This window comes from Passer domesticus, chromosome 1, assembly GCF_036417665.1.
Source record: "Passer domesticus isolate bPasDom1 chromosome 1, bPasDom1.hap1, whole genome shotgun sequence".
Lineage (NCBI taxonomy): Eukaryota > Metazoa > Chordata > Aves > Passeriformes > Passeridae > Passer > Passer domesticus.
In genome coordinates this window covers 102,897,724-102,917,771 of record NC_087474.1, presented here as the reverse complement: position 1 = coordinate 102,917,771, position 20,048 = coordinate 102,897,724, and the positions used below count along the sequence as shown (strand labels likewise).

At 39.5% G+C, this 20,048-nt stretch overlaps 1 protein-coding gene across 2 annotated transcripts in view; it reads left to right on the top strand.

Annotated features, from left to right (window-relative positions):
• Positions 1–10,036, top strand: part of TSHZ1 (teashirt zinc finger homeobox 1) — a 57,857-nt gene extending 47,821 nt beyond the window's left edge. For both annotated transcript variants that reach the window (XM_064431932.1, XM_064431941.1), the window contains exon 2: positions 5,457–10,036. In XM_064431932.1, coding sequence (XP_064288002.1) covers positions 5,457–8,641 — 3,185 coding nt within the window. In that variant the 3' untranslated portion in view covers positions 8,642–10,036. The remainder of the gene's footprint in view (positions 1–5,456) is intronic.
• The last annotated feature ends 10,012 nt before the right edge of the window (positions 10,037–20,048 follow it).

The window sequence follows — 20,048 nt, the reverse complement described above, 5'->3', positions numbered from 1 at the left end:
AGGAGGGGTGGATGGACTGATTCATCTCCAGCTCTCTTTGGTGATCCGAACACTAATGAGAACGCTTGAATGTATAGTTTATCAGATAGAAGGGGAAGAGCAAGTAAATTTCTCAGATTAGAATCACTGTGAAAATATACCCACATGCAAGCTGCTTCGTTCTCCAATTGCCAGCCTTGGCTAATAATTTGCAGCATTCATTTTAAGGGGATAGAGGAGAGAAGAGAAAGAGGTGAAGAATCTTTTTGTTGGCTTTTAATGGGATGCCTTTAAGGGTTATCACTCAACCTGCTAGAAGCACAGAGGTTGTTCTTGTTACAGTACCTTATCTACTTTTCAGACCCATTGCATTAGAATTAGAGGGTAAGCAGTTCTAGTATTTTGCCCCCCATTTTGCTGCAATTAGAAATGAAAGACACAAACCTCTGTAGTAAGGTTATCTGGTTGTCTCATATTCTCTGCTGCTCCTCAGCCATTGTCATTACTAAGCCATATTTTTCCAGCATAGTGACATTGTAATACAGACACACACATGCACACAGATTTGTAGCATCTGTGCCAGAATTTTGTATGAACATTTGTATATACTAATACAGAAGATTCGCAAATCTTCCAGCATGCATGTTAAACTCCCACAATGTGAGATTTTGGATTCTTCTGTAAAACTCTCATGACTCTGTATTCTGGAAACATGTCTGTAAATGATTTGGGTTTTTTCATCTGCCTCTTGTTTCCATAATGAGGGAGATGTGTAGATTGTGGCTATAGATTGTCTTTTCTAGCTGTACTTTTTTTTCCCTAAGCTATGAAATGTGTTCTTGTGTGCAGTGGAAATCACCCCCAGCCCGGAGTACAGTTTGTGCAAGGTGACAGTGTGGGCTGTGAAAACTTCTGCAGCTGCTGTCTCCTGTTGGCTGGGTAAATATTAGAAGCTGTGGCAATACATCTCTTGAAGAATGGTGAACACTCACATTGTGCCACTATTGTTTAGTCACAGAGTAGGCCCTGATTTAGTGAAGAATTTTAGACCTAAACCTATCCCTATTTATCAAAACTATGAAATAGGTATTTCACTGAAAATTATTTCAGTATTCAATTCCTTTACTGAACTGTGACTTTCACTGCTTAGGTGTTTCTTCTGAATAAATTTATTTATTTGGAGGATTTAAAATTGGGTTTTGAAGAGCTTACTGCATTTAATTTTGTAGACTACTAAAACCAAATACAATTATTACTTTTGGTGCTTTTCAAAATAATTTATTCAATGTTGAATCCCTTTTTGAATGGAAAAGAATACCTCTGCAGAGACAGATTCCTTCAAAAGCATAGTTCCAAGGTTGTGGAAAGGTTTTATGTGAGAATATTTATATTTTTAACCACATCCTTACATTTCAGATCTCTGTCTGCTCTTTCAAACAATGGATGTGTATTTATAGTGTAAATATTCTCACTGAAGCAAACACAATGTGCTGTGCTACTCACATGTACAATATATAGCATCTCATGTCCACTTAGATTAGAATGCACAGCTTTTAACACTGCTCAAAGATGACAGTATATCTATGGGGAAGCATTGGCATCCAGAAGGCACATTTTATAGGCAAAAAAAAATAATAGCGTGACTTAATAGAAATAAAAGAAAGAAATAATAAAAGAAATAATAATTTATTTTCTGTTAAGCGTGACTTAATAGAAAAGAAAATAAATACAAAATGCCCCCCCCCTAATTTTTAGTTGTCTGGAATTTGAAGGTTTTTCCCTCTTTTACACCTTGCATTTGCCTCAGTCTGTCTAGACACAAATGAGAAGCAAGAGAAAAGCTGACGCTATGTTCTGTAATTTCTTCTACTTTGAATATAGTTATTGTTGAGGAGGATCATTGTCTATATCTGCTCTTGATATTTTTGTGTGGTTTTGGGACATGTGTAAACCAGCAGTACCTTTGCAGATGCAGGAATGTCTGGAAAAGATTGCTGAGAGTTGCTCGGTCACAGAAAGATATGTTGTCTGAAATCTGTCTGTTGGTCTACATTTTGTAATTTAGAATCTGAACATCTCATGCTTTTATTTAAGGTAGAATATATTACTTCTCTCTGCAAGTAATTATAATATGAACATTTTTGCTGTGTTTAAAATAGTGGATTTTATTTATTTGTCAAATTTCTGTGAGAATTTTAATAAAACATAGATGTTTTTAGACATTAACATTCTTCCTTTTGTTTGCTTCTCTGTTAGCTCTTACAGAAACCTTTTCAGTTAGAGAATTGCACTGACCTTGCAAAATACCATATGTTGAGTGTGCTGCTATTCATCTCATAAGCATTAGTAGTCTTGAATGAACAGGTATTGTCTGTATCCTATGATAACCAAAGGAGTTAAATAGACTATTTTTTTATTGCAGTGATAGAAATTAAACATTACAGAAAAATTATTCTCTTTTTTTATTAAGCATTATTTCTTTGTGACCTTAGATACATGTACAGACATGTGGGTGTGCATATCCTATAAATTCAGGGTTTATCTAGAACTGGCTTAAATTCTGAAATCATAGAAAATCATAGTTCTGGCCATTTGTAAATTCTTAACCCTTATATTGCAGTATATGTTGGTAAAAGAGAGAACTCAATTGTGTAGTAGTCTCAGCAAAACCAAAGAGTAGAAAAAGTGAGTAAAAGATGGATATTTCACCCTGACACTCGGTTTCTTTGCTATGGCAGTTTAACGTGGACCTTACATGTAGTTATAATGTTTCTTGTGTGGTTTAGCTCCTTTTTATTTTTATGATACAGTGCAATAGTATGAGAATAGTGAAAACACCATCATAAGTAAATAAAGAAAAATAAAAGACACGGCAATGGATCATTAGAGTTTCTACTTAAGCAGATATATAGATGGTTATATATAGCAATTATAAAAATAGAAAATTATTATACATATTAAAAACATATGTAATATAGAATTAAGTAAAGAGATGTAAGCAAAAAATTAATACGGATCCTTACAAAATGCTGTATCAACTACAGGAACATCCAGCATCTTTCAACAGTTTTTTGCACCTAGTTATTAAAAATATTGGATGTGAAAATTAGAGAAAAGTGGCATAGTTGCACTGTGGTTAGTGAGAAGAAAGCTGTTCATAAAAACTCAAAATATGTGTCCTCTCAGTTTTTAGCTTGTACTTGTTTTGGTTTTGTTGTTTTTTTTTAAATTTTTTTTTATGAAAATGCCAGATGGTAACTGCCCGTTGTTGTGCATTTTAGATCTCAGAGGGGTTTATTTTCTATTTAAAAATAATTTCAAAATTAGAAACCATATTATTTTTTAACTCTTCTGTGCTTTTCTGAAACTTAAAAATGTATTGTCTTTTGCCATTAAAAATTATTGCTAAAAGGTGTTTTGAATGAGAGGGCTATGAGATCCTAGGCTGCAGCCTAGGCTGGGAGTGAATTCTATGTGTGTACCTGAAGTTCAGAACTGCAGCGGTCCTACCATCCTCAAATATCTGCAAAGTGTTCCAACAGCAGCATTGCTGCAAGACAGGGAAGCTGACTGCCTTCTGAATTCTCTTACTACTTCTGCATTCCATTCTTCATTTTATGGACAAAATGCCTTTTGGAGAATATTTTCATCTGATTTTACAATGCTTTTCTGGCATCTTACTGGCCTTTGACTCCAGGATTATTTCTGAATTTTATTTATTGTGCTTGGTACTCACCTGTCCTTTTAAACATATTAGAAAACACTTGAGGCTGATTTATCTATTTGGGCCCTGATTAGAACTTTTTTAAAAACTAAAAGGTCAAATTATCATCTGAAAATATTAACATTTAGGGGACAGGTGAAAAATGCAATGGGCATCTTAATGTTCAGTACAACCCCATGCTAGATAGAGTATTTTCCTACTTCATCTTAAAAGATCAGGCTGAAGCAGTTAGGGGCTGCATTAAGACTGAATTGCAAAGGTGAATACATAATGCAGTACTGACCATAATATGTTTCAAAGAGTATTCATATTGGAATGAAAGAAGATTCTTTTTATTTTTCAGAAAAGGCATTTCAGAATATGTTAGCAGATGTGTACAAAAAGAAGCTCGACTCATACTTATGTTCCCCCCAGTTGAAGAAGACCTCAGCTTTGTTAACATAATAATACGTATTTTCTTCATACCACATAGGAGCAGGAGTGCCTATTTTCTGGCTTGCTTTCAGTATTGTAGCATGAAAGGACACAGGACACATTTCAGCATCACTTGCTGCAGAGTTCACCTGACAAGGAGGCACTTTTTTATTCAGTTACTGAAAATTGTTCATAATCCGTATTTTCTACCTTGACATTCTTATAAATTATATACATTCCATTGGCATTGTGATTTTTTAAGCTTCTTTTACAAAACTGGAGGGAAATGTGTACAACTATGTTTTCTGCTTTGCAATGAAAGTGTACATTTATCACTTAGGTACATGTAAGTCACTTCTGTGAATTGAGCCCTTGGAGTAAATGTGTTTTGATGTAATGGCCATCTGCTCATGAATATCACATTTGCTAGTTTAACAAATAGTTTGATATAGATAAACATACAGTTTGGGGAGATCATATAGTTTCACAGATAGCAATGCAATAGCAAAATTTTTTATTTTCCATAAACCAATAATCAAGCTGCAGTGGAGATCTCAAAGTTTTTGTTTGTTGCTTTAAGAAATTTATCTCTAGCATTTACTTCTAGCTTCTGACTGCTTTTTTCAAAACGGTAAATGAAGGACCCATATCAGATCATAACAGGAGGCAAACTACATCCTTCCCATTTCAGAAAGCAATCAGTCTTGCTTCTCTTCTCACCTTTCAAAAATGAAAGCTGTTCTGCTCTCAGATGGACACAGTACAGCCAGACACCAGGAGCCTTGGGAACAGCTGACCTGACACTCTTGCCCTGTATGGCTTCATTAGAGTCAGGTATCAGTGACACAGAAATGGCCCCTGAAGCTGTAGCTAAAGCCAGTTTGCAAGAAAAGACAGAACTGACAAGATAGAGTTGGTCAAGTCAGTGATTCTGAGTGTCATGGTCTGAGGGATACAGGTCACCTGCAATGCGTTACACATACATATGTAGTGCAGGAAATATAGCTCAGTACTAGGCCATTTTTTAAAGTTGAAAAAAACTAGTTTAGTAGGCTCTTTGTTTGATTTTAGTTTTGATATTATGGCATTTACTGTGGTCCTGGCACATATTTTACTGCTGAAGTCAAAGTTTATTCTTCAGAATCACTGATATCAAACTGTAACCATGACAGAGTGTGTGGATTTATAGGAGGAGTATGTGAGTGATGGCGAGTTTGGGTTTTGGATCTATCTTCAAAATTTGTCTTCATGGTTAGTTTTTAGTGCAGGAGAGCCATGTAAAATATGCATGTTCAGTAACATTGTCTTGTTTCCCCCCATGTCCCCTCCTGTATTTTAGCATATGTTCCTGAGGAAGAATTGAAAGCAGCAGAAATAGATGAAGACAGCGTGGAAGATGATGGGCTGTCTCTGGACATCCAGGAGAATGAGTACTTGTGCAATGAAGAAGCGGAGATCAAAGAGGCTCAAAGCTACCAGAACTCCCCAGTCAGCACTGCAACTAATCAGGATGCAGGCTATGGTTCGCCGTTTAGTGAAAACAGCGATCAGCTGGCCCATTTCAAAAGCACTTCCTCTAAAGAAGAGAAAGAGGATCCTCAGTGCACAGACAATGTTTCCTATCCACAGGACAGCTTGGCACAAATAAAAGCTGTGTATGCAAATTTGCTTTCAGAGACTTGCTGGTCCAGTTTAGCTTTGGACTTAAAGAAATCCAATCCAACCACCAGCAACAATGGAATCAGCCAGAATGAAAACATGTCCAGTACTGATGCCAATGCCAATTCCCAGAGTACTTGTACTACCAGTACCAACACTAGTACCAGTACAACCACCAGTAGTACTAGTAACAGTAATAGTAACAGTGGTGGCTCGGGTTACGACTGGCACCAAGCTGCGCTGGCTAAAACTCTGCAGCAGACGTCATCGTATGGACTTCTCCCGGAGCCGAGTCTCTTCAGCACAGTGCAGCTTTACCGGCAAAACAATAAACTCTATGGGTCTGTGTTCACCGGCGCCAGCAAGTTCCGATGCAAAGACTGCAGTGCAGCCTACGACACGCTGGTGGAGCTAACAGTGCACATGAATGAAACTGGACATTACCGTGATGACAACAGAGATAAAGAAGCTGATAAGACCAAGCGGTGGTCAAAGCCTAGGAAACGATCGCTTATGGAAATGGAAGGCAAAGAGGATGCCCAGAAAGTGCTGAAGTGCATGTACTGCGGGCATTCATTTGAGTCTTTGCAAGACCTCAGCGTCCATATGATAAAAACAAAGCATTACCAGAAAGTGCCTCTGAAGGAGCCAGTACCAGCCATCACCAAATTGGTCCCTTCTACCAAAAAGCGAGCACTTCAGGACTTGGCTTCACCTTGTTCACCTGAGCCAACAGGGATCACGGCAGAAGCTTCACTGGGTGAGTCTGCAAAGGATCAGAAAACTGCCAACCCCTATGTGACGCCAAACAACCGCTATGGCTATCAAAATGGTGCTAGCTACACTTGGCAGTTTGAGGCACGCAAAGCCCAAATACTGAAATGCATGGAATGTGGCAGTTCCCATGATACTTTGCAGCAGCTCACTGCTCACATGATGGTCACCGGTCATTTCTTGAAGGTGACCAATTCTGCTTCCAAAAAAGGCAAACAGCTAGTGTTGGACCCAGTGGTGGAGGAGAAAATACAGTCTATACCTCTTCCACCCACCACCCATACAAGGCTACCAGCCTCCAACATTAAAAAGCAGCCCGATTCCCCAGCGGGCTCCACAAATTCGGAGGAAAAGAAAGACCTAGAGAAGGAAAAGCTGGTGGTCACTGAAACAGAAAAAAAGATTAAAGAAGAGAGTGAGGACTCTACAGAGAAATTTGAGCCAACAACTTTGTATCAATACCTCAGAGAGGAGGATCTAGATGATAGTCCTAAAGGCGGAATAGACATATTGAAGTCCCTGGAGAACACAGTGACAACAGCCATCAGCAAAGCCCAAAACGGAGCTCCGTCCTGGGGAGGATATCCCAGTATCCATGCAGCTTACCAGCTGCCGGGAACAGTCAAACCCCTTCAGCCTGCGGTGCAGAGCGTTCAAATGCAGCCGTCCTACGCAAGCAGTGTGAAATCGCTGTCGTCAGAACACAACGCACTCATCCATTCCCCAGGCAATCTCACACCCCCACCTCACAAGAGCAATGTATCTGCTATGGAGGAACTAGTGGAGAAAGTTACAGGTAAAATCAATGTGAAGAAGGAAGAGAAGCCTTTGGAGAAGGAGAAGAGTTCTCCAGTTAAACCCATGTCACCTGCTGCTAAAGAAAACAAGGACTTCCCAAAAGCAGAAGAAATAAATAACAAACAGCAGCCAAAGAAAAGCTCCGAGTCTGAAGTTCAGAAGGTCAAAAAGGATAGTCCAGCAGAAGCACATACGCCAAATGGTACAGAGCCACTTAAAACAAAGGTTGCAAATGGCTGTAACAATTTAGGAATTATCACAGATCATTCACCTGAGCCATCCTTCATTAATCCATTGAGCGCTTTACAGTCCATTATGAATACCCACTTAGGCAAAATTTCTAAGCCGGTAAGCCCCTCTCTGGACCCTTTGGCCATGCTGTACAAAATTAGTAACAGCATGTTGGACAAACCCATTTACCCAAGCACTCCAGTCAAGCAGGCTGATGCTATTGACCGGTATTACTATGAGAACAGCGATCAACCTATTGATTTAACTAAGTCCAAAAACAAGCCTCTTGTTTCCACTGTGGCTGACTCTGCCTCATCCCCGCTGAGGGAGAGTGCCCTGCTGGATATTTCCGATATGGTGAAGAACCTCACGGGGCGTTTGACACCCAAATCTTCAACTCCCTCTACCGTGTCAGAGAAGTCTGATGCTGATGGGAGCAGTTTTGAGGAGGCTCTGGATGAACTGTCACCAGTACACAAGAGGAAGGGCAGGCAGTCCAACTGGAACCCTCAGCATCTTCTGATCCTTCAAGCCCAGTTTGCTTCCAGCTTGAGGGAGACCCCAGAAGGCAAATACATTATGTCGGACCTAGGTCCACAAGAGCGGGTACACATCTCTAAGTTTACTGGTCTTTCCATGACCACAATTAGCCACTGGCTGGCCAATGTGAAGTATCAGTTAAGGAGGACAGGTGGAACTAAATTTTTAAAGAACTTGGACACAGGACATCCTGTTTTCTTTTGCAATGATTGTGCCTCTCAGTTCAGGACTGCTTCTACATACATAAGTCACTTAGAGACACACCTAGGGTTTAGTTTGAAGGATCTGTCAAAGTTGCCACTTAATCAGATTCAAGAACAGCAGAATGTTTCAAAAGTCCTCGCAAACAAGACTTTGGGCTCACTTGGAATTGCTGAGGAGGACTTAGGCTCCACATTCCAATGTAAGCTTTGTAACCGAACTTTTGCAAGCAAGCATGCAGTCAAACTGCACCTTAGTAAAACACATGGCAAGTCCCCAGAGGACCATCTGATCTATGTAACTGAGTTAGAAAAACAATAGCGTCCAGGTAAGCAGCCAGGTATGCAAGTGACCACAGGAACATTGCACTAAACTTCTTCATAGTACTGCACTAGGCCTGACCTGAGCCTCTGAAATCAGTCTTACTTTTGTTGCTGAACTGCCTATCTGGACCTTGGTTTTTCTTACACTTATTTTGTAGTTATATTTATATGCTCTTTGTCTGATCTGTGCATGGTTATTTTTTTGTTTCTGTTTTTATTTTTTGTGAGTCAAAGTCTGACCTTTATTTTCAACATCTGTCCTTGATGTTAAGCTATCTTTTGTAGAATATAGTGGGAGACACTATTGAGAGACATTAATTTAGCCGTAAAGAAAGACACAAAGAACAATGATAAAGAGACATCCTAAAATTACAAAGTTGCCATGACAATAAAGGTCACAGAACCTGGTAGTGTCAAGTTTTAACCCTCTAAGAACTGTAATAGCATTTCTGTGCCTTTCCCAGTGACTAAATAAGTAAATAAGGAAAAACAAAATAAAACAAAAGGCTTAAAGGCATTTCATTCAAAAAAAAGCTGTGTCGGAAGCAGGACTTTTTTTTTTTAATGAATGAGCTTCCTTTTTTTTTTTTTTAATGCAGAACTGGTTTGTGAAGATATTGTGCATGCAGTCCTTGGAAGAAGGAGAGCTGTGTAGTACTCAAGGGGTTAGGAAGCCACAACTGTATAAGTTAAATAATAATTAAAAAAACAAGCAAACCAATTTGCCACTATGCCCAAACCCTCTGGATGCTGAGAATTGCCACTTTTTGGCAAAAGGAAAAAAAAAGTATGCAAGCTGTTATTTAAAACAAATGTAAAAATGCTCTTTTCTTTCCTTTTTTTTTTTTTTTTCTGTAAAATACTGCAGTTTATAGTTATTTACAAATGTTAAGCTTTGGTACAAGCTGACCTTTCTATAGTGTGCTGCATTGGTAAATGAAAACAAAAAAAATGGGGCAAATGTTGGATTCTGTTCCTTGTAAATTGCCAGCATCAGCTTAAAAAAATACATGTTACATATCGTACCATTTTAAACTGTTCAACTTTCTTTGTACCTTCTGGCTGTATGCTTTCTCTTTTAACTTTTTATATTGTCATTTTATATTCAATTTCTGTGTATATAATGTAAAACCACACTTTTTGAATAAAATTTAGTTCCTGCAGCTTGATATAAATAGAGGAATTTTACTGGCACCTGCATCTTTCCAGATGCATGTACTTAAAGGAACTATCTGACAAAAAAAATAAATAAATAAAAATAAAGCAAGCAATGCACTATGAATTATACATTTTGATGTTTTATCATTAATATTGTACAGTACATTTTGGTTCACACAATTAAATCCACTGTTTTCTCAAGTGTAAAATAAACCCACATGCAGTTCTTGATTTACATACATTGTCATGTCGTCATTATATTGCCTTTGAGGTGTTACTCCAGCTATAAGAGGCATCGTTTATATAATCAACCAGCGAAAATCTATTTGCAATCATCTCTTGTGAGCTGTGTGCTGACGTGTCTCGCTCAAAGCCGTAATGCTGGTAACCTCTTGGAAGAGATGTGCAGCAGGCACTCACTGCAAAAGGTGCATAGCCAGAGCAGCGAGGGGCGTTCTGCTCCTCGCTGGGGTACAAGAGAGGCTGCAAAGGTTTTGGCCAAGTTAATTTCCTTATGCTGTGTGTACCTGTAGCCATTTTCTGTGTGTGTTCAAAGGCCGTCTCCTCCCTCCCTTCTCTGGTGAAGCACCTTTTGATCTCAGCAGTTCCATAGTCAGAGGCTGTGGCTCCTGCCCCTGCAGTCTGTTGGATGCTGCGGTGCTGCCTCTCTGGCAGCGGTGAAGACCTCAGAGGCTTTGACACCAGTTTTTACTTACAGTACAAGGAGGCAGACCTGTGTTTCTCTGTACTTTTTAAATATTGCATTTTGAGGTAAGCTGAGCGCTATCATATCAGGTGTTTCCCTTAATCTTTATTTCTGTTCTGTTGAATGCAGATGTCATTTAGAATGTAAAAGAGAGCTGTCAGAGCCTTCACTTCTCTATCTCCTGAGTGCTTTGACAGTTACAGTGTATGAAAGCCTGGGATCTGCTATCCATTACACTTTTTGGATGGGCTATTAAATATGAGGACCTAGAGGGGTTTGCTTTCACGTGGTATTAGTGACACTATCGTGTTATATATACTTCTGTGTACACATGTATATTTCTGTTTCTTCTGGGTTCTTCTGAAAGTAATTTAAATGTAAGATCTTTGCTTCCAAATACAGCATGGTTCAACATTTAATCTTTACTTTAGCTACAACTCCAGAAATATCCATGCACTGTTCTGTTCCCTGTAAAAGCCTATCAGGTCCAGGTCAGTTACATTTATACGGTGTTTCTAAGTAGTGCAGGAAAGTGCCATGAGGGTTTTTTAAAATGTCCCTTACTTTCTCCACTGCTAACTACCTATGTCCTTCAGGGGATCTAGCCATTTAGACATTTCAGTTCAATTACTGGATGATTATGTGCTTTGGGCCCAAGGGGTGGTGAGGAAGAAAAACAGTCAGGCCTATGGCCATAATACAGAGTCCTTAAATAATAACCCTTTGAAGTTTTGTTTACTTTCCCACAGGCCTGCAAACATGTGATTATAAAATATGCTGTAGTACATTGCAGTAGCGTGTGAAAAGGTTGAAAGGGAGAAATAATAGCTCTAAAGTGGGTTTGAATCTAATGTAAATCCATTAAAACTGATTTTGAAACACGGCATGTAAAGTGAGTTCTCAACACCAGGTGACTCCCTCGAGAGGTGTTTATGACATTGCTAAATCCGTTCAGTTCTGATAGCTTCAGAATTGGACAATCACTCATCATCTGTGCCACCGTCTGAAGAAAGTCCATTTAGAATAATCCAGCAGCTTTACCTGGTGACTATGCTGATGTAACACTTTCTATGACTGAAATATGGAGTAGATGAAAATTGGAGGGCTCTGATGGTTCACGTGCTTAAGAAAATGAAGTACAGTGACAGTACGATCTTTGTTATTTGGATTTTTGCCACTTTTGTTTGAATATTGTATTTAAGGAAAAAATCCTTTTTAAAAAAGAAATTGCAGAGTTCAAAATGGTGTTATTCTTTTTCCTAGAATTTTTTACGTGTTTATTTCTTCTTTATTTTGGTAAGATTGCAATAAAAGTAAGCTACGAGTAGCTTCTAAAGCTACTGGGTGGAAGAGACCACATAGCCTTTCAGGACTGATCTTGAAGAAAAAAAATGTAAGATCTTTAAACCCCATCATAGCTTCTGGAAACCTGTATACCTGTTTTGTGATGTATGCAAAATCTAGTGTGTCTGATTCTTTTCAGAAATGTATAAAGCTCATTTTTTTTTTTTTTCAGCATTACATTGCTGGTGTTCACACCTTTGCTTGTATCTGTTCTCAGAGCAGAAGATCTTGGTTTGGTTGTTTTTGCAGGTTTGATTTCTGCTTTGGTGCATTTTTCTATGTTGCTCTTTCAAAGCTGATGCAAACCACTGGAAATTTGGGAGATCTGTGTACTGACATCATTAGTCTTGAATGAAATATTCTTTTTTTTAATAGTATTTTGTGGATTATTCACTAATGTCTTCTGCAACATAACTTTGTTGCAGCTTTCTCTGGATGGTTACACTTGTAATAATGATGCCAAATATAATCCATCCTTTTCATGGAAGCCACTAAAATGCAATTGCAATTAAGCATAAAGGCATAAAATATACATATTATCTTGTGTTAGACTAATCAAGGCGCAGTGCATCAGCCTTCGCTTGCATTTTCCAAAGCCATTTCAGATTTGAGTGTGCGATATTCTTTAAATAATATGGCAGGGGTCCTGGTTAGGAGACCTCCAAGGAGAAGCCAGTTTCCATGTGGAGTGTTCTTGCAGCTCTGTAGGTGTTGGTCTCCTGGCTGATGCAGTATTGAGTTACTCTCCCAGCATGAAAGTAGCGGGAAGTGGGATTTCACCATCTGTTCACTGAAATTTAAAAGCAGGGTCCTTTTTGGTCCATGGATGAGAACAGAATGCTAACCCAAATTTACTGGCCAGATACTAATCTCTATAATATAATTCCTCCAAATTTTTGTTTTCCCCACTCTTCTGATTGAGTTTCTTCTTGTAATGTTTCATGTTGCTTTGTCTAGTTTCTCTTCATCACTATGTGTACTCAGCTTCATCCTACAGGTAGATGGAGAGACCACATTTTGGGATGAAATATGCTATTATAAGTAGAAGGTGATATCATAGCTAAGTGAAAATATCAATATCCAAAATTGGATGTATTGTTAAAAAGGAGAACATTTTACAAATCTAAGATGACGCAGATTACCTGAGGTTAGTATAATTTATAAAATGTGCTTCTTTATCCCACATCTTCATTAACTCTGTTTTTTGACCAGTGATATAGCAAAACTGATTTTAGAACAGTTTAGCACCAGGAGGTCAGGACTGTGAACATTAGAACACTAATAGTGAAAATAACTAGTGGACCTAGTTATTTTCAGACAACCAATATCAGAATGTGCAATGGTTATAAAAGCTGTAGACCTTCCCACTAGGAATGAGAAGCTCAAGTTACTCTGTTGTGAAGATCCCTTATTTTTAAACAACTCTGCAGTGCTGTCCAGTGACCTGCTGAATTAAGGTCAGCATAGTCAAAATGCATCTAGTAAGATTTATCCTAACTGCTGTAGTTGTTACCTGGGTTTTTTCCCTTCCCTGTGAAAAATAAAAAGTTTAAATTTGATTAGTTATGCCCAGGTTATAAGGATTGGAATGGTTTTTACCTCTGGATAAACTTCTTAGTGTAAGACATTCAGGGAAAATGAATTGTTAAAGTTATTGGTTATTTTTAAAGAAGCATTTCTCAGATGAAATTTTTCAGGGCACGATGTGTTGACCATCACTACAGCATAAATCTGAACCAATTTAATATAGTGAGAGCATACTGTGTTCAGTCCAGAGTGGTTCTGTCAGCACTGTCTGAAGTGCTGGTTAAAGCCTGACAGGTTCCTGACCAGGCTTGTCAGATGTAAGACACCTGTGGTTAAATGCCACATGGTCACTCGAGGAAGGAAGGTTGGAGTCTGGTTGCCTGCAACCCATCTGCTCTTCTATGAGTCCAGAGCTGATTCGTTTGCTCAGAACAGCGTACATTATGAAATCCTAGAGGCTGGTGGGACACATTAGGCAAATACAGACCAACTTTCAGGGTCATGCAGGTGGAAGTCACCTCTCTTGGTATGCATGACAACTTGTTCAAAGCCACCTCTTTAAGAGTGCGTACAAACTGAAGTTTTTATTAGAGCTCATTACTAACCACTAAACTCCTACCCAAAAATGGCACCCATGATGGTGAAATCCAGAAAGCAGCATGCTACATGCACGTAGTCAGAAATAATGCCCAAAGCTCATGATCAGCAGCTATGGGAGTAGCCACTAGGGCATGCTCTCGGGCACATGCTCTTACTCCCCAGAACACTTATCATCACAACAAGTGGTTGAGTTCCATGCAGTGTGATCTGGGATGGAAGATTCAACAGCTGAGAGCAAGTAGTCTCTCAAAAAAGTTCACTAGTGGACTGGTAGGTGCTAAATCAGTTTGGCAAAATGTATTAACCTGCCAGCTGACACTTCAGTTTCATTAAATCATACTGTGTATCACCATGGTGAGAATCCATTCAGGCCTTGACTTTCCTTTCAGTGAGGTCTGGATACTCAAGACTGAGCAGTGATGAGACCAAATATCAGTCCTGGTGAATTACTTAAAATTACTAGGTTTTATATTTTGAGTGACAGGATAGATTGCTTTATCTTGGCAATGGACATTGTCCCCAGATACAGACAGACAGCTTGGATCTAATACCATTTGCCCCATTCTGCAGCTAGTGGAGACCATTGTAAACTCCTGAAGATGGTCTCTGAAAAAAAAAAATTTTCTTCAATTTTTTCCTCTTTGCCCCAGGAATTGCAGTGTATTGGGACATGCAAAGAAGTTGTGGTTTAACCTGAGTATTTTCTGAGGAGTAGTGTTCCATCAAAACTAACTGCCTTCCTCAAGTCCTGCTTAGGCTTCGTCTGTCACTGCACGGTTCCAACGTGTAACATCTTATTTGTTGTCATGGAAGCACTGCTACAGGTTCAGTGTCAAGAACATCATCTTCTCTGCACTATCCACCCAGCCTCCAGCGTAACAAGGAAAACTGGCAGAGTGGCTCTGCCAGCCACTATTGCTCTGCAAGGAGTTGGAGGGTGGACTGGGAGGGACAGCAACAGAATGGCAGGGGATTTTGGTCTTGATAAAGTTTTATGTTTTCAGAAATGTCGCTTCGTTCGTATGTCTCTTCACTCTAGCTTAACCCACTATTTATAGTAATACAAGTGGCTCCTGAAATTGCTGCTGTTTGGCTTCAGGGTCTTTGACATCTAATTTCGTAGTACTTACAAAGGTGAAAAAGTTGTGTAGTAGGTCACTTCTGTTCATCTCATGTTCCAGGTGAAGCTAGACCCATTGTAAGGAGAATGTGAGATTCATTAATGGCTTTTCTCATTGGTAAGTGACTAGTATAAGTCACTCCCTGGGCATTTTCATTCTGGAATTTTTTTTTTCTCAATTTAGACCAAAGTACTTTGGAAGCAATTTAAGCCAAACTGGTAAAAGCCACTTTTATTCTCTAATAAGAAAATTTGCCCAGGGCTTCTGTGGCAGAGAAACTGTGTAATGCTACCAGTGTAACTGTAATGGTTTAACTGGAAAATTCTGCCAGTAAACAAGATTTAAATTTATTAATGTGAAAATACCATCTCTAAAAAACACTTGGAGGCTCAGACACTGTCCATAACTGATATATTACTTCATAGTCCAAGGTCAAATGCACCCAGCATGTTTGCAGTGGGCATGCTGTATTAATAATCACACTGAGTGTGTAGCTTGAGGATGAAGTGTGGTCCAGGAAGGGACTGTATAGCACTGTGTGTCTTTATGTTCAAGGGAGAGTTGTGTTGTTGGCTGTCTCTAAAGTGCTACCTTGCTAAAGTTTGTAGCATTTAGCATTAACTGTCTGTTATTTCTTGTCACCACTTTTCTTTGGTGGGATAATGTAAAAAAAACTAGATAGCTTTGCTCTAAAAAAGGCAGCAAGTCTAGACTTAACATTGCACAGGGATATCCTCCACCCAAGTTTTAGGGATTGGTGAGTGTCACATTTCACATTTTTAAGTGTGCTTTGACAACTGCAAGTCTGGAAAAGTGCAAAGAAGAAGTAGGACTTAGGAATTACTAGGAATGGAGTCTAATGATGAGCAGCCATCAGATGGGTAAAAGCAGCACACAAAAAGAATTGGAGCTTGCACATCCACTGTGAAAAGAAGGACAAGGTGGGGTAAAGAAATTATAGAAGAATAATTGCTATTAGCAAGAGCAGATGACAGAGATTTTCAAAGCTAGGACTGAGAGGGGTCAAAAGGGAAAGGCTGGAAGGCCTGCTTGCGTTTTAGGAGACAAAAGCAGACCTAGCAAGGTAAAGCTCAAAGGGGCTCTGTGCTGGGAGATATAAGCATACCTGAGTGATGCTTGGGAACCTCTCTGACCTCCTGCAAAAAGACATGGAGTGAGGCTGAATTTGTCTCAGGGCTTTTTAGTGGACAGCTGAAATATTTAATGTAAAGGCTTCACAACATTGTCTGTTCAAAAGCTAGAGGGTCAGGGAGAAGGAGGCGAGATAAGGATGGAAGCCTGAGCAAAGAGTTTGAGTGAAGTATGATGATGAGGGCTTTTGCTGTTGCATAGGATGGGGAGAGGAACAGAGAGGAAAGCTTTGTGCGGAGAAAACTTAATGGTTGTTTTATTGCTACTGGTTGGGTTTTTTCCCACTTCTGTGTTTCTAAGAGCAATAACAACATCAAATTTGTATTGTAATAGCAATCAGAGTCCAAGGGCCTCAGTATGCTGGTTTCTGTAAAAACACATGCTAGCAATAGTTGCCACCTCATTTAAGACAAGGCATAAGAAGGGAGTGTAAAAACCATCAGAAACAGGGAAGAAGATGGTGCAATTTCATAGGCTGTGCATGTACATAAATCGAGTGCTTGTGAGTCATTTAATTTTTAAAGACTTTATAATAGATGTGCTGCAGTCTCTACTGGCCATCCACCTAGCTGCTCACAGTTGGCAACTTCACTGTTGATATCTGGGCATCATTTTAAGTGAGCACTTAAGGTTGAGTACTAAGGGAAGGTATTTATAGTTTCAGCAGAGTGGGTTGATAGCTATTCCAGCCCCAGATGGGAATTGGGTTACATGACAGATCAGGCTGCCTTCCAATTTTATCCAATACTAGTGATAAGGGCAGGGGGAGGGAGGACAGCTGCAACCGTATAGTCCTTCTAGGGTTAAAGATCCTAATGCTTTAAAGAGAATGTCTAAAAGAAAATTTCTTTCTGAAATAATTTATGGAAATGCCGTGCTCCCTTTGAAGGTTCCATGTCACTGCATGGCACTACGCAATGTTCTCTTTCTTCACCTGTCAGGCAAGGACCACCTCGAAGAGTCTCACTGCTGATTACTAGTTAATTGTCATTAATAAGTGACAACTGACATTATGGGGGCTTAATGCAGAGAGAACAGAAAAGAGCCACAGATATTCTAATGAGCTGACTCCTACGTGCCCTCTATTGTTGTCGAAAATGAGGAGCTGTCGTCATTGTTCAGGAGATGGGCTTCAATTGCTCTGGAAAAATATTCTCTTTTAATTTCTTTATGCATAGATAATTCCTGGTGCACTCTCTCTCCCTCTCTCCGTCTGTCTCTCTTGCTCTTTCTTTTTCTCTCATACACACACACACACACACACACAGAGACACACACACACCTTTCTGTGAACACAGTGAAAACTTCCACTGATGATATACAATATGTATTAAGATACAGTAAAGCACTTTAAGTATTTTCATCATGGCATGCACATATGCATATGTGTACACACATACATACATACATACAATCTACACATAAATGCAAATTGCCAAGATGTTTATTTAATTTTTAAAACTCAGGAAAGAAGTGGGCACAGACAACTCCCTGAAGGAAAGGAACCAAAAGGAGATGTTCAGGACTATAGGAGCTGATGTATGAAGTCAGAACTGAAGAAGTCCTGTTCTGTCCCTAGTATGAGGAGTTTTGAAGTGATGGCAATGAGCGAATACAGATTTTAGACACAGGTACCTAAAATTAGGTTCTTGTTCCTTATTTAAATAGTAGCTTAATGACTTAATGATTTTGAAAACTGTCAAACAGGCAGGAGCTCCCTGGGAGGCGGTGGTGGCTGCGGATGCTCAACACTGCCTGCTGAAAGTCAAAACCATTCTTTGCACACTTTCAGAAAATCTCAGCCAGCAGAGGGCCAGAAATTTGGGGGAGATGATTTAATGAGGCATCAAACTCCTGGTAGCATTTCCTGAAAAGTAGGAGTTCTGCTTACACTAGAGAAGCATGATCAATACAGGATGAGCTTACTTCTGTGCAATGCCAGAAATGAAATATATGCATACACATACAAGAGACTCTCTACCTTTGCAGATTAGGGATAAGCAGGGGTCTGAGGATGCTGCTGAAAAACACGGCCAGGAATCTTTCCAGAAGTTGGGAAATCACCCCTGATTCTTGATGTAAAAATTTAGGTGGAACAAACAGAAACCAGAGGTGTTTTTATGATGATGCCAGCTTCACCTACCAATTTTGGAGCAACACAATCACCTGCATCAAATCTCTTAAGTATGGACAGCACTTGAGGTCTAAATTTTAGAAGAGGAATTTCCTATTTTTACCAATAAATATCCAAGATTTTCCATTCTGCAACAATAAATTGCGTGTCTCTAACATTTAAGCCTGGGTGGGTTTGCCTGAGAAGTGCCTTATCCAGTGTCTTTCAACTACCTGCGCAAGGGGGAGAGACCATCATTTTATGGGGAATTCCATTTTGATTGCATAGATTGAGTTTAAAACTCAAGACTTACAGGAAAGAAAATGAAAATGAGATGCCTCTCATATTGTGCTTGCAGCAAAGACATTCATTAGCATTCTCTGTCTTTCTGCCTGCCAAGGCCCAGACAAAAGATACAGTCTGGAACAATGGCCTGAAATGAGGAACACAACCAAAGCAGCCGTGCAGGAAGCCTGCTGTTTCCCAAGGTTTGGGGACCTGGAGCCAATATATAGTGCCCTAAGCAGATGTGTGGAAGTGGAAAATGCCTCAAATGACAGTAGGTTTGGTTTTTTTTTTTTTATTATGCTGGGCTTCCCACTGTGGAGTCAACAGATACCATGTCTTACATTGCCATGGTGCAACTTGATGGGTCCTAATTCCCAGCTCTGTATGTGACTTTGGATATGACCTCTCTGTGACTGAATCTACCCGTCTTTTAAAGAGATGAGATAATGCCTGTGTGGCAGAGAAGACACATGCTGTAATCCGTGGTGAGAGTTTGTAATACTGCGTAGAAAGCACTTCTTGACATTGCAAGTGTCTTTTCAGCTACTGCACTGTCTTTAAAATTTCCTTTTGGAGAAGGCAGTTGAAAAGATCACAGTCCAAGCCATTTCACTTCCTGAGGCAAGAGGTCAGCTTGCTGCTCTTTGTGGCGATCCTCTACGTCTTATCCTCTGGCTTAGGAAGCTCCCCACTGTCCACCACCAAACTCAGTCTAGGGTCACAGCTGCCAGGGCAATTTCATATCCAAACCTATCACAACAGTTCTTATAGTCCTCATAATTCTTCCCTTCTTGCTTTTTTTCTAGTCATAACAAAACTGTTTTGGCAGCTTCTGGAACTTCTCTGCCTGCTGAACCCCAGAAAATCTGATGCTAGATGCTAGTGATGTCAGCTGAAGTTAGTATGTTGAGTGGAGTGGGTAAAAGTTTGGCTCCTTGATAAACTGTATTTAAATATCTGGGTGGTTTTTGCTTTTAATACCATTTATCTTATGAATGATACTGGAATGTAAGAAGAACTGATGGAGTCATTCCTGAATGGAGCTGTTCCTTTTTCCATTGACAATCCTGAAGCATAGAGTTGGAAACTTTGCTCTGCCCTATGTACTTCTTCCTTCCCAAATGAAAGTCATTAACATTATTTGCATTGCGTCTGTGTAGTAGAGACTGTCAGTCACAACCTCTTAGACATTTAAGCAAACACTTCCAAATGACTGGGACTCTGTCTGTGGTATTCTTCTTTCAATAATTTACAATCATTAAAATGACATCAGACTATCTCCAGTTCTGGCATTCTTTCCGGTCGCTGTCTCTCAGATGTCTACGTGGGATGAAGGTAAAGCTGGCTCTGCAATGATGGATGTCCCTCGCAGAAAGTGGCTCAGAACAACCCAGGA